The following is a 27429-nucleotide window of genomic DNA, read 5'->3' as shown; positions in this document are numbered from 1 at the left end:
GGATGGAAAAACAGAGGTGTAAGGACAGCAAAAGCGAGGGCCAGGAAAGGGCAAAAGGAATAAGGTATGCAACTCATATTACTGGTGCTGCACAGAGGTACCTGTCAGGCAGCCCTGGGTTTCATCACCACAGCTGACACAGGACAATAAACCAAACCTGTTGTTCTGACCATATCACAAAACTCAAGCCTGCTTCCCTGGTCAGGAGAATTGGGGTAGGGACAGGCAGGGTGCTCCTCCTGACCAGTAAGGGAACAGCTGGCTGGCACAAGAGTCCTGGTTGTTGTGCCTTCTACACCTGCCAGCACAGGCAGCTGCCTACTTCCTAACAGGCTTGTCAGTTAGTAAGTCTTAAAATTCTCTACAAGTTTCAGGTTCTTTCTTTGTTCTTTACTGGCTTGCTTTCTTTCCATAGTTGAAAAGTTCTAGAAATCAGACACACAGTGTGCACAATGCACCAACTGCCTTATTGATGAAAGTTGGTACCAAAAAGGTTCAAAGCGATGGCCATGTAGGCTCTGTAATTTTTTCACAGTGTAACTGCATTCTTCTTCAGGAGTATTTAAACAGAACACTTTTTAAAATTTAAATTTCATTGTATAGTATTAGATTTAAGCTGGAGTCAGCAATGCCTACTCATATTTTCACATTAAGACCATGTTAAACACATACTTGATAAATGAACTTGAAGGAAGGGGGTTTATTTTTCTTTTGCAGTGACACAAAACTGATCTCTTTCTGATTCTCCAGTGATAAACATAATCAATGCTTATTTGCTTTTTAAGGAAGCATTGTAAAATGCTTCATCTTAAAAAAGAAACTCAGTTTGTTTCATATAAAGAATGCAAAAAAGGTCTGAGACAACAGCTGAATTTGAATGATCCCTTTTAGTGCCTGTGTAAGGCCAAAACAATACCTCAAAGAGCTGAGAATTGTGCAGTGTACGTAAAAAACAAACAAAACTTCATATAGCAACTGCTTCTCATCACATTGTGTGACAATAATAACATTAGAAACTAAATGTAAAAGCTCTTATCTGGAGGAGGAAGAAAATAATAAAAAAAATGGAAAAAGACATACAAAGAAAACAAAGACAACATGCAAGTGTTATCAAAGAAAAGTGGGGGAGGACACAATATTTCAGCTGTGTGCCTCATATATTCTGTCAGTACAGCTCACAAGTCGATGGTAAAAGCAGTATGCAGGAAGAGGAAACTTTACCTTGATATTCATCTGCATTTTAGTTTAATAAAAAGGTAATCATTCAAGCTTGTGATTCTTTAGCTCCACTTGAAAATAAAATGTAAAGTTTCATCCCAGATGAGTTTTCTCATTATTTATTGCATGGTTTGGTTGTATAAGACATAAAACAGGCCTGTAGTAACAAGTATGTTTCAGCAAGGGAGAAGAAAGTATACAAACACTGCTTCTAAACTGCCTCCTTAGGTTGGGTTCAAGCTGATACACCAAGTTCACCTACTATTCCTACTATCTGTCAATCTGCTGGCTCACATTCTGGCTTGGGTTGCAAGCAAGCCACTCAGCTCACAGGACAGGTAAGCCTGGCCTGAATCATACTCTTGGTGAACTTCATCCCTACAGGCATAGATATGAATGGCACCCCACTGGTTTGAGCTAGCTCACCTCAGATCTTTAGATTTTTTTTTTTTAAATGCAAAGACACATATAAATGCTATCCTATGGTATTTTAAATACTGCTTATATCAGTCCTACTGATTCTGCTTAACTCCTAAAATTGTAAGTCTGACTTGTAGGGCAAAGAAGTGCTCCTCCACACACTCCTAACTTTTCTTCCCACCTGACTGCTCACTAAAAAGAAAACCCTGTATGACAAAAAAAAAAATCTTCTCTAGAAACATATCAATCTGTAAGTGAGCACAATCCAAAATAGTCAAGCCAGGTATGCATGCCAGACAGTTCTTAGACTAGCTGAATTCAGCCTCGCCAAAATAAAAGATGAAGCCAAGTAGTGCAAAACACAGGTAAATCAAATTGTAAAGCCTTATTGGCTTTAGCCATATATGTTAAACAATGCAATTACCAAAGGCTGTACACACAGCCTCCAAAAATACCAAAGAAACATACCTCTCCTTATTTTTTTTTTCTTTCTGCACATCTCTGAAACAGACTAATAATTACAGTCTATGGGACTGTCTTTCCAGTAGCTGTTCTCTGCCCTACCATTGTTTTTCTCCCTCCAGGTCTCCATTTTCCTTTGAAGTTCTTGACTGTTGCCACACCTACAACACCAGAGGCAGATATTACCATCATCTACTGAATCAGATTATTCCAGACTGAATAAACACAATGATGGAATTTAGGGCCCCATAAACACCAGCCTAAGAAGGAGCAGAGAAGCCACCAGCAGACTGCATTTCCCAATACAGCCATTGCAACCACAAGCTGTGTCAAGGAACTAAAGACAATGAGCTCCCCTACAGACAATGAGAGAAGAAACCTTCAAATGCTCAGATCTGCTCCCCTCGGGCAAGGGGCCTATTCAAATTTCTACCCCACAAATCCATGAATCACTTCAAAGGGCCTTTTCTGCTCTCTCTGACATGCCAGGTCACCAATCTGTTCCCAGCAGACTCTCCTCAGGGCTCAGCCTTGCTCACCTCTTCCTCAGGTAGCACCCTTTCCAAGCCATACCCTTGGCTTGCCTACAGAGAGGCCAGGAAGCTTTTATTTGTTTTCTACCTTTACAGAGACCCTACCCCATCTTCCTCAGCCAGGCACCTGCCACAGCTTTTAGAGCCTTCCAGCAGCCCCTGCCTAACAAGAGGCTAACAACCAAGAGACCACACCTGAGGAAAGGCTCAGTGGCTGCTTTCCTGGCCAGCCTTTAAAAGACAAACCTCTAATTAAACACAACTGGGTTTTTTATTTGCCTGCCAAAAGTGGTGTCTAGCTAGGGCCTCCGGGCCCCTGCTCCACTGAAGTACACTTTGCTCCTGTGAGTCACTTTAGGCCTAGCATAGCAACTAGTGCTTTTTTTAAGATCCTCGAAGTGGAACAAAACACAAAAATGGAGCAGATGGGTACCAATGCTATTTATAACTACCAAAGCCTTAGCAGTATGTCCCTGAAGAAAAATATGTTGGTGCTTGAGGTTAGGCAGCACATTGGTGCACAGGTGCCCCTTGCCCCGTAAACTTCAGTGACGTACTTCACGAACAAGGAGAAATCACGCCAGGCGGAGGGCTCCGGGGAAGCACGCACACAGGCACTGGAATTCCAGGTTTCAAAATGACGGGGGGCAAAGCTGAGGATTCTGTTTTCATGTGCAATGCTCCTCTCTGCCGGAACACTGGTTCAAACGACAGGACGGCAGCCGCTCCCCCCTGTTCGGGACAGTCAGGCCCTCGCCTGAGCACCCGCACGCCCACGTCCCTCCTCTGCCCTCACAGCTTCTTCCCGCCTCCCGGGCGCGGCGGTTACGGACGGCGGCGCGAGCCTCTGGCCGCCCCCCCCCCCCGCCCCGACACGAGCGCCCCCTGCCGCGCCCCGCCGGAACTGGGTCAGGCGCTCGAAGTGGGACGAGGGGGCGGGGCCGCGCCGCCGAAGGGCGAAGGGGGCGGGCGGGCTCCTCCTGCGTCGCGGCGTGGTGACGCGAGGCGTCTGTGCGTGACGTCGCGGCGGCTTTCGTCCTGCTCCCGGTCTCGCCCTCGCCGCCCCTCGGCCCGCTCCGGCCTGCGCCCGCCGCCCGCTGCCGTCATGGCGAACGTGGCCGACACGAAGCTCTACGACATTCTGGGGGTGCCGCCCGGGGCCTCCGACAACGAGCTCAAGAAGGTGTGGGGGAGGGGCGGCGGCGGCCGGCGCCCGGGGAGACCGGGCGGCAGCGCTGTGGGGGAGGGGGCGAGCTCGCCGCCGGGCAAGGCCCCGCGGGGTGGCTGAGGCGGGGGGTGGGCAGTCCCGGGGCCAGCGGGAGGCAAGGGGAGTGGAACCGAGGGAAGGCCCCGGGCGCAAGGAGCACGGCCTGAAAGCGGCGGCGGCCTGCCGGGCCGCGGGGCTGAGGCCTGCGGGGGGGAGGGGAGGGTGCGGCGCCGGGGGAAGGCGCCCGGTGCCGCCTCAGCCCGCCGGGATAGGCCGCGCCGCGGAGCCGCTGGGGCCTGGGTTGCGGGCGGGCGCGACGGAGCGGCGTAGGCCGCGGGCAGGCCCCGGAGGGAGAGGGGAGGGGGGCCGGCGGGAGGAGGGAGCAGCGGGGCCCGGCCGTGCTCCCCGTGTCCCTGGCCCGGCGCCGCCGGGTCCCGCGTCGGCTCTGGGCGCCGCCGGGACTCTGCTCGTCTCGCCCCCGCAGCGTCGCGTCCCTCCCGCGTGGCAGAGCGATATTCGTAGCCGGTGAAACGCTTTTTGGGTGTAAAAATCCTCGTGAAGAACCAGTAGATTCTAACTGGAGCCATTGTCTGCCCCACGTGTAGGCCTTAGTAAGGTTTCGTTTTGCTCATGTGTGTGATCCCTCCCTCACAGGCCGAAAGCGACAAGGTAAGGTAAACAAAGAAGCGAGGTGAAAGCTTGGAGCCAGGTCATCAGTGTAACAACTCACTATGTCCATTTCATTCTGTAGTGTATAAACCACTTTTTTTCTAAAAGGACTTAATGACCATTTACACGTGAGGGAGGATAATTAACCAGACAGTTTACTAGCAGTGACCTGCTTCCGCTGATGGGTGGTGCTGGTATTAACAACTATGCGTTACCCATCATGCATGTGGTAGCCCAATTTGTGCAGGGATAGGCAACTGCAGTGTTGAAACAGTGTTAGAGGTGGAAGACATGCGGTGAGAAGATAGTGCTGTATACTGAACACAGTCAAGTAGAATTTTTTTTTTTCCTTAGTGAATTCTCTTAAAGGTATGTGTCCTGTAAGAATGAAAAACTGACAGCAGTTTTCCACTTGGATAACCTGTGCTGCTCAATATTCATTGCTATAGATTAGACTTATCATGGAATGTAAAGTTTCCAACTGCCTGCAACAGCAAGAAGTTCATCTATATCTTCTTGTTGCTGAGAGGTCACATGGATGCTTTATTAATCTGATACTAAAATATCAGTATATATATTCTTATATAACAGTATAGGAAAGTGAAAACAAACAGGTAATAGCTTAGTCAAAAGGAGCTGAGAGAACAGGCTTTAACACCGATTAGTTAAATTAACTTTTATTGAAGTTATGATATGGTGCCAGTGTAGACCTTGATTCTGGATCCGTTTCTGATTAAATAAATAGTGTTAGGTTCCTTTTGGGCCATGGGTAGTCTTAAGAATTGCTCTAAACTGGAATGCTGTTACCAGCAAAGACCTGAGTGCTCTTTCTTTTTAAAGATCACCATGCAAGCTGCTTTTCTCCTGATTAGGTAATGTTATGTAGGTTTTCAGTTTAGTGTTCTGCTGTTTGGTTTTTTCCTTGGTTAGACTCCTTAAAATACGGGGGGGAAAACCCATTTTTATTACAGAATATGTGGGTTTATGGAGGATTATGCTTTGTTACTGATGGGTAATTTGTCCTATAGGACCTATGATTTTTGTTCTTTATGCTTACTGTGGTTTAGGATATTTAGCTTGTAATATCAATGTTCTATTTTTGTTTCATTAGTTCCTTATCAAACTTTATTTCTTGATTGTATGCAGAAGTACGGAGTATTTCAAGATAATCAGTAAAGAGAAGTAACTGTGCAGATACAAAAAAGCAATCTTACTTGTTCCAGTACAAAGTGGAAAGTTGTGATCTCTGTAAAGCTTTGTGTGTAAAGCTCTCCTAATGTTGTAGTTCTAAAGAGCTAGTTTAGATGCTCAGTTCTACAGAAATAGAGCTTTTGAAAAATCCACTCTAAGAACCAGTATTTCAGTTGTTTGCAGTTGCATAACTGTAGCTTTTTTTGTATGTATAATTAAAAAAATAAAAGACTGTATACTATGTAATTTGTTAGTGTCTCTCCCCTGATTGTTACTGGGGGCTGTTCAGGTGGAGTGGGGGAAGAGATAAAGTCTTTACTGTCAAAAACTCAAATTGTAGGAAAAGCTCTGCCTCTCCTGTTATCTGCTTTGATCCTCTAAAAGTATAAGCAAAACAGATGCAGTACTGCTGTAGAAAAAGTGATGGTCCTGAGAGTCAAAGTACTGGTCAAAAAAAAGCATTCTGAAAAATGTCTTCTGGAGATTTTGCTGTACTTATTCTTCCTACTGTTTTAGAACAATGAAGTTAAATAAAAGCGATGATCTGTACATTTCCGCACATGTAACTCATGTACTTAGTTCAAAGTGAGATGAAATCTTCCATTATTGATAGGTAAAGAAGAATAAAATTATTATTGTGAGGACTGACTGATAGGGTTGAATGAGAAGCTGAGGCAGCCATTTTGTTGTTAACGTATTGCTGTGATTGAGGTGAAAGACAAATGGGTTGAAACTTAAATTGTCATATTGTAGGTTTTGAGTGGGTTCTGTAGAGTAAGTAATTTTAATGAAAGTCCAATGTGATTCTTCCTGTAAGTTAATGAAGATAAGCAGGAAAACTAGTTCTAGCTATTGTGTGCCGTAGTTGTATGTAAATCCAAGTGTAGTTAACTTATGAATATGGCAATGTCAGAATTTTTTATGTATCATTTCAATGTATGAGTGATTTCAAAACACTTATTTTCTCACTTTACTTTGTTAGGATTTTCTTTCTTCCTGAAGACGCTCCTTGAGTTTCTCAGAAACAAACTGATTAATCAAAATTGAAACTAATTTTGTATCTCTTTCAACTAGGCATACAGAAAGCTGGCCAAGGAATACCATCCTGATAAGAATCCAAATGCAGGGGACAAAGTAAGACTTTTTTTTTTTAAACTCCTGAAGTTTGCTATTACAGTAGCATCTAAGGGACCAAATACAGGTGTTGGGGGCTTGCTGTTACAAGTTATTAAAAAATAATAACTGTGAGAGGGAACCCTGTCTGGTCTAATTCTTCCCAATCTCAAAATCTACCAGTGTACCTCATGTAAAAATGCAGCCGTTGGCAGAGTCAAATCGGTTGAGAAGGTAATGCTGAGAGAAAAACTGCCTCTCTCCATCTGCCGAGATGATGTCAGCTGGCATTGGCATCTACATAGGTATTTGAAAAAGATACTCGGTTTTCCAAGTTTTTCCAACGTGGAAAAATGTATGTGTGGAGGTTCTTGAAACTGCTGCAGCATAAAACAAACTACATATGTGGGAAGGTTGAATTAGATTTGTTATGCTAATAGCAATTAAAAAAAGTCAATTAAGTTGACTCAGCTGATTCACTTTAACAGAACTGAAGTTCTAATGGTTGCTTAGAGGTGAGCAGAGATGACTATGAAAAGATATTTGTTTTGAGGACAAACACATTAATATGCATTTTAGTAAGTTGCTCAATTGTTAGCGTATTTTAAGTGCCTAACGTATCTTGAAGTCTTTGCCATTAGTATGTAACTAGGGGGGTTTTTTGCCTGTTGGCTACTGCAGTATTGCATACTTGGGGGTTTTCTTCTTTGGTTGGATGTTTTTTTGTTTGTAAGAAAACTGTCTTACGCTAGGCACAGTAAAGAACAAAGTCAACAAAATTTTGCAATAAAATGCCATCTCTTATAAGAGGTAACACAACTAAGCCCAAGTCTGACTTTTAAGTCTTGCATTTTAGGATGAGGGTGGAAAACTGTTCTGTTGTGTACCTTCTTAATTGGGTGTTCATGCTGGGCAAGAAACAGTAGTAAAATGCTCCCTTGAAGTTCTAAATTATCATGCACTGTTTTGACTGTGTTCCTCTTCTAGTTCAAAGAAATAAGCTTTGCCTATGAAGTATTGTCAAATCCAGAGAAACGTGAGTTATATGATAGGTATGGAGAACAGGGTCTTCGAGAAGGTAGCGGTGGAAGCAGCGGAATGGACGATATTTTCTCCCATATCTTTGGTGGTGGATTGTTCAATTTCATGGGTGGTCAGAGTAGAAGTCGTAATGGTAGAAGAAGAGGAGAAGATATGATGCATCCACTCAAGTGAGTATCTTGATACTGCAATTTGTACTTTCAAGCTTTCCTGATCAGTACTTGACTCTGCTAGTTTATATTTTTGATGTGCTTTGCAGTTGAGATATTCTGCAGTCTGCACCTACTTTTCAGACCTGTGTCATGTGTAGCCCAGAAAGCAGTCATCTTGAGTTACTTTTCATGATTGGTTAATCTTACAGACTACCTAATACTTTTGCTTTGCCTGGTTATTAGCCTGTATATACTTCGTTAGCATTATTTTCCTTGGTTTTGGTCATTAATTATGTTTGGAAGTTCTAATCTGAAAAGCATTCAACAACCAAGTATTACTCATTAGCTGGATTCTTAGGGAAGCAGAGGTACTAAGACTCTGGAAAGACTTAAGTTGACTTGCGTTCGTAGCATAATACCAGCTGGAACTGAAGTTGAACTGCATAATTAATGGAAAAGTGTGTGTGGCGGGTTTGGTTTTGTGGTGGTTTTTTTAAAGCCATGCTTGAATATCGCATCTAATTGTGTTTTGTAGATCTCTGCTTGCAGTCATGACTGGCTTTTTGCCTGCTTAGCAGGTCCTTTCTAAGTTCTTAAGTTAAGCTGCATCTTCCCTGTGGCTGGCAAACCGTGCTTAGTAAAGTCTGTTTACTTTTACATGCTTGCTTAGTTTAGTAGCTAGTACTGCACGCTATATTATTAATTAGCTTTGGTTTTGTTGCTATTTGTAAACACTGATGCCAGGCAACCTTTTCTCAATACACTGAGATGAAATTTCTATCCACTAACAAACCCTTGTAGGAGAAACACAAAATGTGTTCATAAACTTCTATCAATATATGAAGGTTATTGGAGTTTGATAGTGTATTCAAGAGCTTCTAAAAAAAAATTGAAACATGAACAAATCTAAAGAACTAAGTGGCCTTGGGGACATGCTAACCCCTCCCCATTAAACTATCTCGTGTGGAAAGCCCAATACTGTAGTAAGTATTCTGTATATATTCTTATGTATGCATGTTATAAATATTGTCAGGACTGTCCAGAGTGGTTTGTTTCTCACCTGCCTGCTAGAACTAAAAAAAAAAAGTCAACTATGTTATGTAATAAAACTTAAAATGCTAGATCAGCTTGTTTCCTATTGAGAAACACAAGCAATCCTATCTGGTTTCTTCTGATTAAATTACAGCTTTTCTCTGAAACTGTGTTCAGGATTATGTGTGTATATTCCTGTGTATGGAATAGTTTTTAATGACTTCTTGTGAAAGCTAAAATGGTGCTTTAAAATCTTATTTTAATAGCAGATTTAGTCTTTTTATGAAGATCTGTTTTTCTTTAATTTGTCCTAGGCAAGTATTTTAATTACATGGGGAAAGTAAGTTGTTAAATGATAACCCAGGAGAAATGCTTTGTTTTGTAGAGTGTCTTTAGAAGATCTGTATAATGGAAAGACAACAAAACTACAACTTAGCAAGAATGTCCTTTGTAGTGCATGTAATGGGTAAGTTTGTTTATATTTTTTGAGTTTTCTGGTTGCTTTCTTGGCATATAGTGTAATGAAGCATCTCCTATGTCAGATCTTTATCAGTATTTGACTTGCTGGAGCCTGCTCTCAGACTAGAAAATTGTTGAATTTGAATGATACTGTTGATGGAACTGGAACTATTCAAGGGCTTTGTTTGGGGGGGAGTCAGGGAGGAGAGAACCTAATTATAATTGGCAGTGCAATTAGGCATGTTAACCTACTGATGTAGGGGGTTTTTGTTACGTGTTTCTGAAAAACTTACTTTTTATGCAACTGGTGCTTTCTATTCTAGGCAGGGAGGGAAGGCTGGAGCCGTTCAGAAGTGTAATGCTTGCCGGGGTAGAGGTGTACGTATCATGATCAGACAGCTGGCTCCTGGAATGGTTCAGCAGATGCAGTCTGTATGCTCTGACTGCAATGGAGAAGGTAGGCCAAGCTATTCCATGTTACTGAATGCATTTAGTTGGATTCAACCTCCTGGTTACATCTCAGGAGGAACTTATCCAGAACAGTTTTGCTCCTATCTAGTCAGTTGGGTCTCAATCTGATGTCAACATGGAGAAATCATTTTACTTGGAACAACAGCAAGATTTACAGTGTTTAATGTACTGAAAAGCAGCCTGGAACCTTGAACAGTGGGGATTGATTGTTTTTAAAAACACTTAGATGTGAATATTACTTATTGCTATTACTCTTGTGTTAAAGTAAAAACCAAGATTTTGTTGTTTTAGGAGCTTTTTGTCTTTTTGCAGTCTCCTAATATCCAAGGACAGGTTTAGGTTAAAAATGGAAACCTAAAGTTGGATTTTAACTTCTTCAAATTAAGAAGATACCTTTTGCTGAATTGGTTGTGTTTGGGGGAGCAAGTTCAACACATGATCTGCACTTCATGTGATTCCTTTTTAGATCTTCTGTAGTTTGCAGAGTAATAATGTCACCTTGCGGATGATTTTACTCTTCACAATACTCAGAAATTACAAAGAGTTGTATTTTGTGACTAGTCAAAACAGTTAATAAATGATGTTGTCTTTGAACATCTTGTTTTCACAGTTTACATTCCTAACCTACATGTTTAGTAGTTTCAACTGCATCATAATGTTATGCTTTGTTTCACAGAAAGGTGGTTTAAGCTGGCAAGTTTAATGTCTTAAGCCAAGTGCATCTGCTTGTGGCACTTAGAGCAGTATTGGAAATAACTACTGAAATTGTACAGTGCCTGTGGCCTAACACTTTGGTTACTCCATACAAAGACTAGCTTACTTGAAAAATAAAGATGAAGTAGAACAGAGAATTTAAGCTGTTTTGGATAGTAATCCTTCAGTTTGCTGGAAAAAGTAATTGCCTTGCTAGAGGTGATGGACAATGTGAAAAACTATTCCATTTCAGAGTATAAAAGTAAAATCCCTGATGTGTCGGAAAATGTTAGATCCTTTCCGTGGGAAAACCTATATATTGCTCATGCATGAAACTGTGATTTGACCAGCTATCTTACCCCCATTTTGTATGCAAGACTCTAGTTCTGCTGGCTGCATTTACATAGTACTTTGTTATGGTGGTATACTGCAAAATGTGGCTGTCAGTGAAGAGAACCCAGTAATCCTTTTTTCACTGTTGTTAACAGAAGCGGAACTAAGCTTCCTAAATTCATTGAAATAGTTTGAAATTTGTGTTCTGACTTTTAAGGGAGGGGAGATGCTTCAGTTTGGTTTTAGCTTCATGCTTCTCTTATAGCTGTCATTCTCCACCATAACAAGGAATGGAAAAGTAGGCTTTTTTTTTTAAGAAGAGTAAGTTGAGTGGTAAGGATACTGGAGTCAAATTAAGACTTAAGGAACGCTAGAAGCTATAGACAAAGTCTTGTTTTGCCTTTCTCTAAAGCACTCTTACTTATCAAAATCCTTGATAAGACAGCTTGGAAGGTTATGTGTATCTTTGTATTCCCCTCCTCCCCCCTTTTTTTTCCTTCCTTCTCTTCCAGCTAGGGTAAATTGAGCCTGGCTTTCCTCTTGTGAGGAATTCATAAAGCAACATCTAAATCACTAGTTGTGTTGCATGTATTCTTCAGCCTACTTTAAAATAGTTTTTCTTCAGAATCGGATGCAATTATGAGGAAATCTCTGAACTCAAAATTTGTCTTTCTTTAGGTGAAGTAATTAATGAAAAAGACCGCTGTAAAAAATGTGAAGGGAAGAAGGTGATCAAAGAGGTAAAAATACTTGAAGTCCATGTAGACAAAGGCATGAAACATGGGCAAAGAATTACATTCAGTGGAGAAGCAGATCAGGCTCCAGGTGTGGAACCAGGCGATATTGTCCTTTTACTCCAAGAAAAGGAGAATGAGGTAATGCTTTTAAATTTATATTTTAAATGCCTATTATTCCAGTCTTTAATATTTAAGTGATATAGATGGCCGTTCATTTCAAAGTAATTCATATAGTTGCAGCTCTGGGAGAGATGGTGAATAGCTTTTAATAGATTTATAGCAAGTAACATGGCTTTCATGGTGAGCCAGAAAAAAATGCAAGTCTAGCCAGAGGGCACGCAGATTCTGGTGCTTCCTAATGCTAATAAAAGGCAGCTTTCTCAGGTATGCTCAGGCTGACTTTGGTACAGTGGACGCAGTGAAGAAGAGCCATGCAGGATGTTAACTTCAATCTGTTTTGCTTGTGACACTAATAAAATGCTAGGTGTTGCTTTTTTTTCAATGTCTTGTGACATGGCAGGGAACTCCTATTAAAATCCCCAGATGGTGCTTTCTATCTCTGCTACTGTGGTTGTGGAAATACAACACAGAATGCTGATGTTACTGATTCATTTAACAAAACAAAGAAACACGATTATTTTATACTAGTTTGTTAAGGCTTATGGTTACTGTATTCTGGAGTATATAAATTGCACTTTTGAATTAAATATTGCAATTTATCTTTTTCTGTGTTAAAACTCCCTTAGGGCAGAGTTGAGGTGACTGCTGCTTTTTCTGAATGTTTTTGTTTAGAAAGGCCAGGTATTACTATGATGAAATAAATAGTTTGTGTGTTATACTCTGGAAAAAATGTTGAATGGAGTGGTGGTGGTGGTGGAAGTTCTGTTGTGACACAAAGAATAGTATTGGGTAAAAATTTAAATTTCAGTCACATATTACCAATACAATGTTGGTCATCTGAAAATTAGGTACTTTGTAAGCTTTTCAAAGCTGTGTCAAGGACATTTGTCAGTTTTGCATAGCTCTTTACACATTCCTCTATTCTTTCTTCTGTAATACTGGTTGAAACATGGCATCACAATTGATTTTTTACTATGATAAGGGAGAAACAGTCTGTAAGCATACAGAACAGTCAGACATTCATGATGGCATCAAATTCCAGATGGTGGATGCCACTTCTGTCTTAGTCTTCTAATGATCTACATCTAGTTTTACAGTATTAACAATTCTGAAAAATACTGTACCTTGTGTCCTAGTGAGTAAAACTAGACTGACTTTTAGTGAAGCTTTTAGTATTCTTAGAATTTCCCTTGAGGTGGGAGTCATGCTTCTGTCAGTGGATAAAGCTTACATTTACTCTGATTAAGAATCCTGAGTGCTATGGCTTAAAGATCACTTACGACAGCTGTGGACTAATTGATCAAAGCCCTGCTGTAGGTAAAGCTAGCTGAGGCAGACATGCATGATGACTAGTTAAATGTTGAGAAACAAAGATGTGTTTTTTGTACTCCAGTGCAGGGGAAGTAGTGTCAAACTGTCATAAGTTTTGTTTGTAGGTTGCTTGTGTGGAAGATCTTGGGGGTGAGAGCATTGCTGCTATACAGGCCTTCTTGTTTAATTTCAACTTTACATCATAGTATATAGTGTGGTTTGCCTTATCTTAGATGACACTTTCACAGGCACAAACTTTCCAAGCATGTTAAGCTATTTGAATTAACAGAATCAAGCTAACTTTGTACGAAGGTGGTTGCTCCGACATTGAATTTTAAGAATAATGAATTCTAAATAACGAGTCTTGTGGAGATATGATTATAGGACTAGAAAAGATATCTCCTGTTCTTGTTTTTCAGGTGTTCCAGCGGGATGGGAATGACTTGCATATGACGCACAAGATTGGACTTGTTGAAGCACTGTGTGGATTTCAGTTCACATTTAAGCACCTTGATGGACGTCAAATTGTGGTTAAATATCCTCCTGGAAAAGTAATTGAACCAGGTAAGCTTGACCTAATAAGGACTTCTTTGACTATGCTTTTGTGATTCTTGAACACTTAATCCCATTCTTGTTGACTGAACCTAGGCTGGAGAAATGAAGAGAATTGTATAGAGAAAGATTAGTTCTGAGGTTAGCACTCTCCAGCTTACTTCTCTTTGAATTACAGGTTGTGTTCGTGTAGTCAGAGGTGAAGGAATGCCACAGTATCGCAATCCTTTTGAGAAGGGGGATCTTTACATTAAATTTGACGTTCAGTTTCCTGAAAATAACTGGATTAGCCCAGAAAAGCTTTCAGTAAGTAGTTTTTCAAGCATAAATGTGGTGGTCTTATTTGACAGTGTATGCAAAGTGTGTGTGTGTTTACCTCACGTGCTTGCTTTCAGTGCTTAAATTTAGATGCAAGTACAGTTGTTCTCTTAACATGTAGCTTGAAAATACCCGTTGGAATATGAATTTATGGAACCTGTATTTGAGCTGGGCAGATGAGGGCAGGAGGAAGAATCTTCCTGCTGCTGTGTGATAAGTTCTCAGAGTGCAACTGTATTCACTGATTGCCCTTTTGGTTGATGATACGTGGAGCTGTTGATTTTCTTTAAGTGGTGTCCTCCAGTTGATACAAATACTTTGGATACTTTTAAATGAGTATGCATTTCAGGGTTTACATCAGCTTAGACTTCTAAACCAAACCTGCTCTGAGAGGGAGTCTTGAAATTGTGGGAAACCGGTCACTTTATTTAGCAGTTGTAGATGTAGTACTGAATACACTTCTTTTTTTGGGGCAGGAACTTGAAGATCTTCTGCCAGCTAGACCAGAATTTCCCAATGTAATTGGTGATGCAGAAGAGGTAGATCTTCAGGAATTTGATACCACTCGTGGTTCAGGTGGTGGCCAGAGACGTGAAGCTTATAACGATAGTTCTGATGAAGAAAGCAGCCATCATGGACCTGGGGTACAGTGTGCCCATCAGTAAACGTTTGTCTAAAAAGTTGCACAAGGATTTTCTTTCAAATTTTGCCTGACTTGTTTTCAACAATCCAGCTGGATTGTATAAGTAATCCAGATGAACCAATGGACATCTATTGCTGTATGTGTAACTTTTAAATTGGTCTATAGTATCTACAGAGTGTAATTTAAACTAACCACAAGCTTACATCTTCATTTTGACTGTGTAGCAGAATAAAGCACTTGAAAGGAAGACGAGACTCCTTTTCACATGGGTTTTAAGTTTGTCCTCGTATCTGTGCTTGATTTTTACCAGTTTTGTGTAGATTTTAAGTTTCATATTTTAAATTCAAATTCTACATTGTAAAGTTTGTGTACAATTTGTCCTGAGGCTTGGTATTTGGCTGCACCTGCATAAGCTGCTACAAGTAGAATAAAGAATTTCATAGCCTGTATCTATCATCTAGATGCATGGTAAATGGGCTTTGCACATAATGGGTTTAGAGCTGACTGGGAACAATGGAAGACTAAATTAGAAGTGGTTGTAAGTTTTTTCTACCATCTTGTGAACGGTTTCTGAAATTAAATAAAAGCAGTTGGTGTATGATATATTTCTTTTGCCTTGCAACTCTTACTTTCCCAGTGGCTTTAACTGTTCTGTGTACGAAGAGACTATGTAGATGGTAGACATTTTATAAACACAGGGAGGCTGACACTGCTTTAAGACTAGGTTGCAGTTAGATAACAATTGTGTGCCACATAAAAGTCTTTTCTTGAAATGAGATATGACTAAATCGGCACAGGGAAGGCTGCAGCCATGTCCCCTTTGTATGGAGAAAACACAAGGATATCTGAGTTCAATCAGAAGATAACAAAACCTTTTAAATGAAGATGATTAAATCCCAAAATAATGGCATCTTTCTCTTAGCCTTTGAATCCAATTCAAAGCCTGATTCAGCCTGACTTCCTAGAGAAATGTTTCCAGTTTTAAAACATCTTTGTAAAAATGAACATTATGCCTGGCAACTTGTGGTTGCATTAACACAGTTTGTAAAGAGATTGAGATTAATATTGTACTTGACAAAAACTTTTGATCTGGAAACATACTAAATGTAGATGGCTTTGTTACTTTTCCAGTAGTTTGCACTTTCTGTTTTAACTATTAAGACATTAAGTTCTCCAGCTTCAGTTCTGTTCCTTTTTATATGCTTTTAATTGGTAAAAATACCACAACAAAGCAAAAATGTGACCTTAAATAATAATCAGGTGCAGTTAGTTATCTAAGCATTTTGTTACAATGTGAAGGAACTGTGCATGAACTTTGGTTGGTAAGCTGCTGCTTTATAGTGAGGTTTCTCTTCCTGTTCAAGCGAGGAAGTTGAAAGATGCCTCTACTTTTCTTTACAAAGCTGAAGTGTGACTTGTTTAATTATTGCTCAGATAGTTGTTGACACTTTACCAATGAGGTTGGAGGGACAAACTCCAGGGGTTTCCATGTGCTTGGGTAGGCATTGGCATTTGACTGTTGCTGAACATTCTTGTTATAGACTCTAAAACTGAAGCAAGAATAAATACTGTTTGACCTGTATTTCAGTATTGGCTTCTTAGTCTGTGGCATTCTCATCTAGTGAATCTTTATTTTCATTTATTAAAACTTCAGGTTGCTTTTTGTGAAGCCATGGTTACACACTGATCCTTTCCCCGATTCATTTCTCCAAGAAGTCTGTCATCTTAACCTGTAATCCTTAAACAATTAAAACACCAGTCTTCTGCTTTTAAGGAGTAGCTTTAGGATGCACCTCCTTGGAAAACTGAGTATGTACTCTAAACTTTATCTCCTTACCTTCAAATTGTTTTTTTCAGGGGGATAGAGGAAGGGATTCATGGTAACTTTTTTGGATAGCATGCTGAAGTGACGGTAGAGGGGAAGTTGATCCCTGTATGTAGTGTGAGTTAGTCTAGTTCTGTTTCAGTCTGGAGATTGCATTAATTTAGGCTCCTGACAGCAGCATCTTTCAATGAGTGGTGACTTCTTCAGAGCTGCCCTTATTATATGTATCTCCTACTCTACTGAGAGGGTATCCCTTTACAAAGTTGTAGTGTAGAAAAGCTTCACATAAATTCACAGTCCACACTGTCTTGGTTTCAATATTTAAGTTGCAAGTAGTATACTACTACAGTTATTAGTGCTTTAATAGTTTACTGATGAAGTTTAATGCTTAACATAGCTATTAATGCTATAGCTATTAATGCTTTAACTGGGGCAATGTGACTGTCCTATGAATAATCAAATAAACATTAGTTGAGTGTTCTCAATAATAAACAGCTGCAACTGAAGTATTTATGTTAGAGGTGGTACTGTAAACAAATGAGTATTCTGTATGTTGGGGGAGAAAGAAAATGTGATCACCAGAACTGTATTAGAACCATTTTTTAGTTGACACTTTTTGTATTTTTAATATTGGCCTCAGGAAGCTGAAAGGAAAAAAACTCAGGAAGTCATCTAGCTTATTTTGTGATATATCTATTTCTGCATATACAGTCACTAAAATTGACCTAAAGTTGACTCTCATAGAAAGTCTTATCTGTCCTCTTGAGTGCATTTAATTTACCAAGGTGTTCACAATGAGTATTTGTTCATAAGATACCGACAGTGGTGTGGTTCTTGCTCACATAAAAGATGAGGCTGTGTTCTTTTGAAAAATAGGTTTGCAAAGAAGTTAGAAGTAATCAGTGGAAGAAAGATTACTGCTGTTTGAAAAAATGAAACATGTCAAAGACTTACCTGTTCATATGCAGCAATTTCTCAGCCCTCTAAATAGGATGTAATAGGAAAATTGTATTTTAGTTATTAACCCATAACCACCTACTATAGCCTTAGGCTGATGCAAGTATGAAGTTTGAACAATCACTGTAAAGGAGGTGTGGGGCATTTAATTGTATGTAAAAGGAACACTGTAGATATAAATGGAGTTCTGGAGGCTTCCTCACTTGGTGACAACTCATAAGAATGACTTCAGTTGATTGAAGAGTCCTTGTGCTTCATTACAGTGTACATCCTCTGAAATTGCCCTTTGTGTCAGGGCCCAGAAACACTTTCCCAGCTCTCAGCTTTTTTGTGACTAAAAGGCTACTACTAATCTCTAAATTGCAACTCAGAAAATACTTTAACAAGAACAGGCTGGATTAAACACTAGCAGCTATTTTTGTAATAGGACTACCACCATACCTAAACAAAGGTGCATTGGCCTGTCTTGAAAAGCATGCCTAACCCTGTAACTTTTCCAAAAATTCAAAAAAACGCAGGTTTCAGTACTGCATTGCAATTTTGGTTACCTTAGTGTAGGATGGGAATGAATAGTTAAATCATTCATATTGAAATGTCCATTTGTCTGCAATGATCAAAAGCTGATACCACATTGATGTGATGCTCTTATCAATTTAAGGGAAAATGGATATTAATTCAGGTTAAACTCCTGAGTTACAGAACTCACTATTCATCAATGTTCTGTAAATTTCATGTGTCATCTGAATGAGAGGTTTATTCCTGTATTTTCTGGTTACCGAGTGAGAGCATAGTTTTAATCTAGGTTTGATAGTGTTTTAACTTCATGTTCTTTACCAGTTTTGTCTCCCATGCCTTGGAAAGCTTGCTTTTTTCCTTATTTGAAACTCATGACCTTTGTTTCCTTAAGGGTAGAAGCAGAACAGAAGAAAAACTAATGTAGATTTCATTCTTAAACTAATGTTTTAAGAGTGTAGGAGTCTTTCATACCATCCTTTACCACAGTGAAAACATTTAATTGAAATCACCACTGGCAGAGTAAAAGCCAAGTGCATCCTCAAGTTCTGAAAATACTACAGCACTCACAGTAGAGTGACTGCTGGACTGGTATCTTGACCTGAAAAGATGTTAAAAGCCTTTCCTACAAGTTACACAAAAGTACCTAAATACTAGAAAAATTGGGTTGACACCACAAATTACAGTAACTCTGGGTTACTACCTGTCATCTTGCTCATTACTGTCATGTCACAGCACAAGACTGGAAATAAGTCCTGTGTCAGATTTATACATGCCACCACAGAACTGAAGTTACATGCCTTAAAATTCTATTCAAGAATTTAGAAACTTGCACATCAGCTTAATTCCAGAGTTAGATTCAAGGATATTGATACTGGGAAGACTAAACATGAGTAGTAAACCAACACTACATTCTGCTTGTGGCATGCATGGAAGAATGACATTAGAGAGCTCTATACTTATGAATAGTTATTTAAAAAAAAAAGTCCTATTTACAATATCAGAGTTAAAACTTATTTCCTACATACAACCTATCACTGTTCATTTTACTGTGAACTGAGGTTAGATGTTAACTAAGCCTTTTTTATAAAAGTTGAAAAGGTAGAATTATTTTCTTCCACTTTTATATCCTTCACAGAGATAACAGGAACTTAATACACATCACATTGTAAGCTTTTATATAAAAATGTTTACTGAGCAGTATACAGCTTTATTAAGACATTATAGACATTCTCTAAACACTTCAGAGGCAGCAAGCAAGAGCTGTCATGAATATTCTGTAGTCACAAGACAGTTCCATTAACTTGGTTTAGCTGTTGCCTTTCCACATAGTACAGTCAGCTCACTCTAAGGGGGGGAAAATTCATTTTAGTTCAAGCTACCCAACAGAACTTGGAAGAAGAAAAAGTCATTATTGCTAAAGCAAGCAGTGGGCAAGCACTCCCCCATTCTCTACCTACAGAGGCGGTCCATGTTATAAAATACAAAACACCTTCCAGACCTCTAGCTTAACTCATATAGCTGCATTCAAGTCTGAACACCTGCAAGACTGTAAACTGATTAATATTTCATATGTCTAGATAGATTTCTAGTGCTGCATGTTACTTCATCCAAAAGCCCAGGTACCCTCATCTTCAGAAGAGTCAGGCACTATGTGCTACAAAGTTCTGTTCAACTTCATTCTGCTTCAAAACCATTTACTTCCGTAACCAAAGGTAAGGCAGTTACTATTCCATTGCAGCAGAGAATGAACAGGAGTATAGTTCTTACTCAGCAAGGCACATAGAATAATAGAGAGATTATAACAAGAATCAAAACTTAGCTGTAGCTTTGTAAGCCTTTGTGAATATGAGAGAGAGAATGGCAGTTTGCTCACATGGTAGGAGAGACACCAGAGCAATCTAGAAGGAAGAGTTTATGCTGCTGTTGTTGCCCAGGCAATTACCAAACTGCACATGCTTATTTAAGTGCATTTACTTTTACACGTTATCTGTGTGCAGCAGTTCTCCCCTCCCTGTTCCTCCCTTGCCCTATTCCTCCCTCCAATTTATGCCAACCAATTTAGGCTTAACCTCAGAAGAGTTAAAGCACTTAGAATTTGCATTCATGACAGTATCTCACATGAAAACCTGAGACTAGGTGTCTGAATATTTATACATAAGCCTACTAGTTTAAGCTTACCACTAAGTTATGAATATGCTGTACTGTATCTTGATTTAGTAGTTGCACATCAATATTATGGAGGTCTCCACCAGCCGTACAGAGTGTCTAAACATGAAGAGAAACAGTTAAGATAAAAACTATTCTGAAAGTTTTTACTTGCATGGCCAGCTTTTCTGAAAATCATGTGCTTCCCTGCTACACTGCAAAACTTTAGTAACCTTTTTTCCTTTTGTTTAGCAGCAACTCATTTAGGGATAGCAAGAGCTATCACTGTCAGACTATTCACAGTTTATCAACTACTGTAAGATGAAAATGTTTTTTTTTTAAAAAAAAAAAGGTTTGATACCTGTCCATCAGCAAGGGGAATGTTTACAAACGGAACAGTTTTGTCTTGGGGTACTGATTTACTTCTTAGTAACATGCCTTGAACTCTTCCACTGGTAGGTACAGTTCTTGAGACAGCCTGTTGTAGTCCAGCACTAGAATACAATAAAAATGCTACTCTGAGGTTAACTTCCTATGCTCTGCAGAAAATTTTCAAGCATGAAGCAAATGCAAGTAGTAGCAAACATACCTAATAGAAAGGCAGTCATGTTTAAATTTTTCCAGTTCTGCCAGAAGACTACAGGAAATCCAGCCATCAGCAGCATTTACTAGCACCACAAATAACTTTTTATGACCCTGAAACACTGCAGTAACCTTTTAAGCCTGTTACAGCCCAGTGAGCAAGCTGACATTTGGACCACTAACAAGAATATCCACTCTCCAATATCAACAGTGAATGCTTATAGTTTTGGAAAGAGGAAACTTCATGCCTCGGATTAAGATAAGATGTGTGCTGCATCTGTCTACTACAGAGGGAGATATCAAGAAATACTAAAGCTGCCAGCTTTCAGAGGTATAGGGCATGCCTGATGCCATACAAAACTCCTAAGCTGCTTTCATGATACAATTGTTCTTACTACACTCCAAAACTGTAAGATTTGGGTATCTTCTGCATGGCAACAAGCCTGTGAAATTTATAGCAGGCCAAGGTGAAACTAAGCTACTTGCTGGTTTCATGACCCATTTAAGTTACTAAGTTTTTCACCCCCTCACTTCAGCTGATGACTTCTGCCAAAACAAAACCCTATAGTGTATGGAGAATGATAATAACTGAAAACCTTAACTGGTCGCTACGCAAAGAACTGATTGTCAGTTTCTGTGGTTGGGGTTCTTTGGGGGTTTGGTTTATTTTTATTTTTTTTAAAACACAGCAGTATTGGTGAACATTTTAATCAAGCTTCGGCTCTGAGAATTAGTTTAAGCTGTAAGCTACACCTTTAAACAACAGTGGGTGGGAGTAGAATTTATATTCTAAACCTGTTTGTTTTTTTTTTTTTAAACTGGCTTAGTTATGACATCAAATCCTGTACCTCCATGAGAACGTAAGTTAACACCCACAATCAAAGCAGGAGGTGTGACTGGTTCACATACCAGCTACCAAATTTAGTGGCAGATTATGAAGATCTATTAAATCTAGATTGATGATGATTGATTAATATCTGGATTGATATTAATGTAGATATATAGTGTCTTGGTATTTAACAAAATTATTTATTAAGAACAAGCCAGAAAACCCTTACCTTTTAGATACCTTTGGCGTGGCTTTGAAATTTGTGGCACTGTAATCACAAGCAAGAGACTTAATGGCCTCAGTCACACTTGCAGAAGAGTGGACAGACCTACAAAAAAAAAGTGGTTGTTGGTTTGGGGGGTTTATTTTATTTTTTTATTTCCTTCTCATCTACTGTAGAGTTTTAGCTAGAATGAAGATAGACAGCTGGTGAATTAGAGAATGTTGAAGTGCTCCATGACACAGATCTAGTGTATATACATGTGAAGAAGCCCTCCTGAGGTAGACATATAATGGGACCTAACACCATAGGGGAGTGAAAGGATAATTTATGTTAGTAGACAAGAGAGGGCTGCAATACCAAAGCTGGGTATAATTAAGGGAGCATGCACAGGTTTCTATTCAAGTGTGCAAAAAGTTTCTTGGGAAGTTTCTTTTTCAGCAGGAATTAATTTTTCTAGATTACTTCTCAGGATATTTGACCTGTGTGGTTGACCTGAATCCAGAGAACAATTTTTTTCCGGTTTTGGATTTTAACTCAGTTCACAGAAATCTTGATGACATAAGTTTACCTCACTCTTTCCTCGTCTCCCTTTTCCCACGCACATTTTGGAGATATTGTAAGGGCATGTGGCTTTGGTCCAGTGTTAGTATACTTGAATAAAAGCAGTCTTCAAACACTGAAAAGTTAGACTTCCCCAGGCAAAGCAGCCTTCTCTAGTTTGATTTTATTGAGCCAAAAATTCTATAATCCCAATTCAAGAAAGTAATTAAACCTGGCTAAGATTTTTTAAACTTTTTAGGCACATTAAACACTGATACATTATTTAAATTGCATTTCTCTGAAGACAATTTGAATGTATCAAAATAAGTGCCAGTGGGTACAAGTATGCACACTGGAGCCGCAGGTATAGCGGGAGCTTCTCAAAAAAATTTTCATGCAGATACCCACCAATTTTTAAATTCATTAGATCTTATAGTGAGACTTGAATTTGATCCATCATGACTAAGTGTGACTAAGGTGTTTTTGCAAGTATGTATTTTCTTGCCAGTGACACCTCCCTTTCAGCTATGTATGAGGGCAAAATTATTACAGAACAATTCGTTAGTCCTAACAAAGATGTTTCCCTTACACACTCTCTTCCATAAGTATTGTTTGGAAATCTATACTGATTACATAGATTCAGAACTGTGTGCTATTCAGTGAGTGAGAGATACAACTACATCCCTTCATCAGCTAGAGGTGCTTTTTTGTTCAGGGTTCACATCACTACAATGCATCTGATTCAGGTTATGGAAGACATTTTTATCAGATGTATTCCTATTGGCCTCAAATCTCAGGTACTATGCCTGAAAAGAGTTTTATTCAGCATTCACAAGTTCAGATGAGTTAAATAAGCTATCAAAGGTCTGTCTTACCTAGAAAGAGGGTTCAGTTTGCTATTTAAACCAGAGGCCAATGAAACCAACGACTTTGTTTTGGAAACCTGAAAATGCATATGTAAAACTGCAGTTAAAAGAAGTGGCGTTTTAAGGCAAAATGATAGCTATTTCCAGGGAACAATACCGTAAGAATTTCCTGTTGAAAAAGAATAGTTAAGCCCCATAGTGCTGCCTTCTATATAGTTCTACATATACATAAAATGGCAAATACACATTCCAAAACAAGAGTTTCATAATGCCAAAATGTATTTGTTCATACTGAAGTTCTGTACAACCAACCACCTTTCTAGTATACACCCTTCCAACTTGTAAGCCCTCTTATAATTAATGCCTGTAACTCTGCATATAATCTTTTTGTCTTTGTTGTCATCTTACTACATACTTCAGTGTCTGGCTGAGGCACTGCATTGCACAGATGGACTGAGGTGGTAAAATTAATACACCTGTGCTATTTGGTTTAGAGATCAAGGTGGACAGGAATGCACAAGTCATTCAAATACAGAAAAGCATGTATTAAAACATGAAGTTGAGGGTTTTTTTTAAAAAGTTTCAACAAAAAATGGTTCCTCAAACCATCAAGACTTACTGGCAAGTAAAGAGAGAATGACTATGCCAGTATTTCCAAGTCTGTGTGAATGAGTTACCAGAAGTGCAGATACCATATTTCATTATGAAATTAATTTACTATACAGTTTATCCTTGCTTAACTTAAAATACGTTGAATTTAAAACAACTGATTTTTCAAACAAACAGCAGGCCGCTGGCCTGCCCAGTCATGGATCTAGCAGGGTTCATAGCAGGTCAGAACTGATTAAACCCTTATGTTGCTTGTTCAGAATAAACTTACTTTTTTAGATATTTTCTTTGCAGAAATATGCTTGGCATCTTCATATTCAACAATTGTAGTTACCTTAACTAGAAATATATTAGAAAGACAAGGAAAATAAAAATCTCATGAAGAGCACAAAACACCACTTCAAACTCATTAGTTTGCAGCCTATTTACCCACTGACAGCTATGTATCAGTTCTGCTATCCGATGGTCATTCGCCTGGGACAGAGTTCAAAGCAAACTATGCATGTTCGTCACAGACACTGTGACACATGGCAGTTAAGAGACACTAGATAACCCTTCAACCCCCAGACAAAACAGAATTACATTTCAGTGGTAGTGTCCTTCTTATTGCATATTTTGGAGTATGAAGAGAAATGGTATTTTCCTTACAAACCTCAATGGGCAGGAGGTCAAAAGGGAACCTATGAGAAAATAGGGGTGACTTTCCTAGCTCTTCTGCTATACTGTAAAGCACTGACAGGTCACTTAAATCTGTCTCTTCTCACCATTTTCAGTGATAAATCCAAAGGGCAGGAACTCTTATCTCATGTTTTAAAGTACCTCAACAGTAGCATAGCTCATGATCTTCCACAATGAATGCTGGGGGGACCTGTACATGATACTTCTAGTTATACACTTTTCCCTCTTGTATCCGTCAGGCTTAACATTCATGTTACAATTGCTCAGTTCAAACCAATAAAAAAAGAAAATTTAAGAACCAAGCTATATATTAATGGATTGACTTGCCTTTTTTGCTGTTTGTCCTCACCAGTTTTGGATTTGGTATATCTTCTAGAGAGCAGTCAGTCTAAAAAAAATGTTTATCCAACAAGAGAAAGTCAACAGATTTTGCCCAGTAAATGCATATTATCCTACAAAAGGCAGTGAACTAAAAGGGCATAAAAGCAAGTGACAGAAATGGGATTGGCTAAACACCAGTTTATTTTTTCAGAAACATCTGGATTTCTGCCTGCAGATGACCCTAAAGCTTTAGGTAGTGTTCATAACTGCACCATGGCTGACTGTCTAGCCTTTTCATATCATTTTCTATTTAAACAGACAGCCAAACAAAATCATTTGTCTGAAATATTTACAGCAGGGAGAGAAGACTTCTATTCTGCAAGCTGTGATAAAATTTGAAAACACACACTTACCACTGCAGCAGCAAGAGCCACTTCCTCCCCTCCTTGCAAATCTGTAACTCAAGAAAGTATAACTTGCTTTTATACTATTACTTGCATAATTATTATCTGCAGGTTCTTATCTTATGGGCTATGAAGCTGAACAAGTAATTCAGGATTACAGTTGCTTAAATAGTTAACCTTAGCTAGCATATATGTTGCATTTGAACAAGATTCAAGCCTTGTAGGATAGTCACTCCTACAAAACAACAATTAAAATCTTAGGCCATTTCAGTACGTTTAATCTTTGAAAGGATACTAAGCATAGTCACACAGTATATAACCTGAATTCAAAGAAGAAAAAACCCTGTACATTGTGCTGCTGAAAGCTAATGCTTTTGGGCAGAAGTTTTCAAGAAAGACATTGAAATATATACTCAGCAAAGGCTTACAGTAAACTCAAGTTCTTCAAGAGTCTTAGGTTTGGTCTTTGTGCGGCCCCTGCAATTTCCAGCTGCAAGGCAGATTCCAAAAACGTCAGTTCTCACCAGAATGTATATCTGATGCCAACTGTACACCACAGCTTAAACTGCTGCATAAATGTGAGGTTAAAATTAAACTTACTCACTCATCATCACAGGTAAACGACTAGATGAGAAAGGCTCAGTAGTAAAAGACTTCAAATTAACAGAAAGACAAAATAATCTCTGTGGCTAGGATGAACAGATTCAGATGGAAAGAAGTGCTTAAGTTTTTATGCACAGGAAATACTAGACTTGTAATTATTCCTTGTCTCTTCAGGCTTTAAATAAGATGAATTAAGAGCAAACATAAAAGAAGGCTCCAGACTCTATACAATGTTACCTACTAATTCTATACCCTGTGTTACACAGGTCAGTCTACTTGAACCAGAGTGCTTACTGAGCACCTGCAGTGTAATACCACTACTGATTAGCTTAAAATATTCAGCAAAGAAAACTTTTTCATAAAAGTCACCAAGTTTACAGGTTTTCTCACATGAGTACATCATGCTGTAATGATGTCTGCATCCCTCACAAATACAAGACCACGCACACTTACTAAGCAAGTCTTTTCTTTTCATTTTCCTGATGGCAACTGGCATCTTCAGCAGCTCCACTGTGAACGCCTTCTCAGCTGTTTGCAAAAGCGAATCAAGCTCTTTCTTCATTTCCTGGATATTTTCCTTGGCTTTAAAACAAAACAGGCTTTTATTGCCATATGTGTTACATATTTCCAAGTATAAGCACTGGTAGACTGCATTAAAAAGGAAAGCTAAAATCACGTTTTGCCCAGGCTACTCTGACTTGGGAGTCAGAGCGCCTGAAAGCCGCCATCGCAGAGACACTCCTTAGGCTGACGAGAAACACGGTGCAGACAGGCAGCTACAAGAGCTGCGCCTCAGATCTGCAGCGAAGTGGAAGGAGCGGAGGACGGGGGCCGCGGGGCCGCCGCCCGCCCGCGATCGAGGCGAGGCCCGCGGGGCTCCCGCAGGCAGCGCCGGGCGCCGCGGCCCGCTCGCCCCCAAGCCGCGCAGGCCCCGGCGGCCGCCAGGGCGTCCCCTCCCGGAGCGGCGGCGCCCCGGAGCCGGCCCGAGCGCGGGCCCGGGTGCCTCCCGGCGCCCCTCACGGGACAGGGCGAGCCGTTCCCCTCTCCTCGCCGCTCGCCTCGCCCCGGCTCCGGCCCGGAGACTGTCCTCGCCGGGAGCCGATGCTCCCCGTCGCCGGGCAGGGAAGCACAGGCGGGCGGGCGGGCGGGCACCACCGGTACCGCCACGGTGCCCGCTAGCGCGGTGGCCGGCCTCAGCACCGTGCTAGGCAGCTCCAGCGCGCCGACCCGCCCCGGGAGCCGCCTCAGCACCTACGAACGCCGGCGCCCGCCAGGGGCGCGGGGCCGCCCCGAGGCCCTCGCCGCCGCCCCCCGGCCCTACCCTGCTGGTCGAAGTCGCTGAGGAAGAGCGCGATGCGCTGATCCTTCTTCTCCTGGGAGAGGGCCCCGCGGCCGGGCTCCACACCCGAGTCGGTGCTGCGCCGCTTGCCCGCGGGCTTCCTCAGAGGCATGGCTGCCACCCCGCGGGACAAAGGCACCGCTCCTCGCCCGGGAAGCTTTTGTAAGAGCGGGGGCTTCCCCCTCCTCCCCTCCTCCTCCTCCCCGGGCCCGGGCGGACACACCCTCCGGGGCGGCGGGAGCGAGCGGCCCCGGCCCCGGCCCCCTGTGAGGGGCTGCGGGTGTGAGGGCACGGGGCATCCCGGGAGGTCCCGGTTT

At 40.5% G+C, this 27429-nt stretch overlaps 2 protein-coding genes across 3 annotated transcripts; one reads left to right on the top strand and one right to left on the bottom strand.

Moving 5' to 3' along the window:
• Positions 1-3677: 3677 nt before the first annotated feature.
• DNAJA2 (DnaJ heat shock protein family (Hsp40) member A2) lies at positions 3678-16257 on the top strand. The gene is made up of 9 exons (XM_050903887.1): positions 3678-3816; positions 6775-6834; positions 7801-8024; positions 9424-9504; positions 9821-9954; positions 11673-11869; positions 13582-13726; positions 13893-14020; positions 14509-16257. The coding sequence occupies exons 1-9, from the start codon at positions 3739-3741 to the stop codon at positions 14695-14697; spliced, it is 1236 nt and encodes a 411-aa protein (XP_050759844.1). The 5' UTR covers positions 3678-3738; the 3' UTR covers positions 14698-16257.
• A 2859-nt stretch (positions 16258-19116) lies between these two features.
• On the bottom strand, positions 19117-27224 carry LOC127020984 (borealin-2-like). 2 transcript variants are annotated; one of them, XM_050903879.1, is made up of 10 exons: positions 27095-27224; positions 26227-26355; positions 25180-25220; positions 24773-24833; positions 24039-24106; positions 23168-23235; positions 21759-21857; positions 20480-20612; positions 20152-20238; positions 19117-19317 (listed from the first exon to the last, which is right to left on the bottom strand). In XM_050903879.1, the coding sequence occupies exons 1-10, from the start codon at positions 27222-27224 to the stop codon at positions 19270-19272; spliced, it is 864 nt and encodes a 287-aa protein (XP_050759836.1). In that variant the 3' UTR covers positions 19117-19269. The 2 variants fall into 2 exon arrangements, with proteins under 2 accessions (XP_050759836.1, XP_050759837.1); XM_050903880.1 differs by lacking the exon at positions 27095-27224 and having other exon boundaries at positions 25180-25226; positions 26227-26886.
• Positions 27225-27429: the final 205 nt, after the last annotated feature.

This window comes from Gymnogyps californianus, chromosome 12, assembly GCF_018139145.2.
Source record: "Gymnogyps californianus isolate 813 chromosome 12, ASM1813914v2, whole genome shotgun sequence".
Lineage (NCBI taxonomy): Eukaryota > Metazoa > Chordata > Aves > Accipitriformes > Cathartidae > Gymnogyps > Gymnogyps californianus.
The sequence above is the reverse complement of the archived record's forward strand: the minus strand, read 5'-3'. Positions and strand labels throughout refer to the sequence as shown.

Excerpts from the sequence above, each read along its gene's own strand:
- DNAJA2 (XM_050903887.1), top strand. The coding sequence starts at position 3,739 with ATGGCGAACGTGGCCGACACGAAGCTCTACGACATTCTGGGGGTGCCG. Across the intron at positions 9,505-9,820 it reads CTTTGTAGTGCATGTAATGG|GCAGGGAGGGAAGGCTGGAG; the intron begins GTAAGTTTGTTT and ends TTTCTATTCTAG. Across the intron at positions 9,955-11,672 it reads CTCTGACTGCAATGGAGAAG|GTGAAGTAATTAATGAAAAA; the intron begins GTAGGCCAAGCT and ends GTCTTTCTTTAG.
- LOC127020984 (XM_050903879.1), bottom strand. The coding sequence starts at position 27,224 with ATGCCTCTGAGGAAGCCCGCGGGCAAGCGGCGCAGCACCGACTCGGGT. Across the intron at positions 26,356-27,094 it reads CAGCGACTTCGACCAGCAGG|CCAAGGAAAATATCCAGGAA; the intron begins GTAGGGCCGGGG and ends TTTGTTTTAAAG. Across the intron at positions 19,318-20,151 it reads AGCATATTCATAACTTAGTG|AGTGAGCTGACTGTACTATG; the intron begins GTAAGCTTAAAC and ends TCCCCCCCTTAG.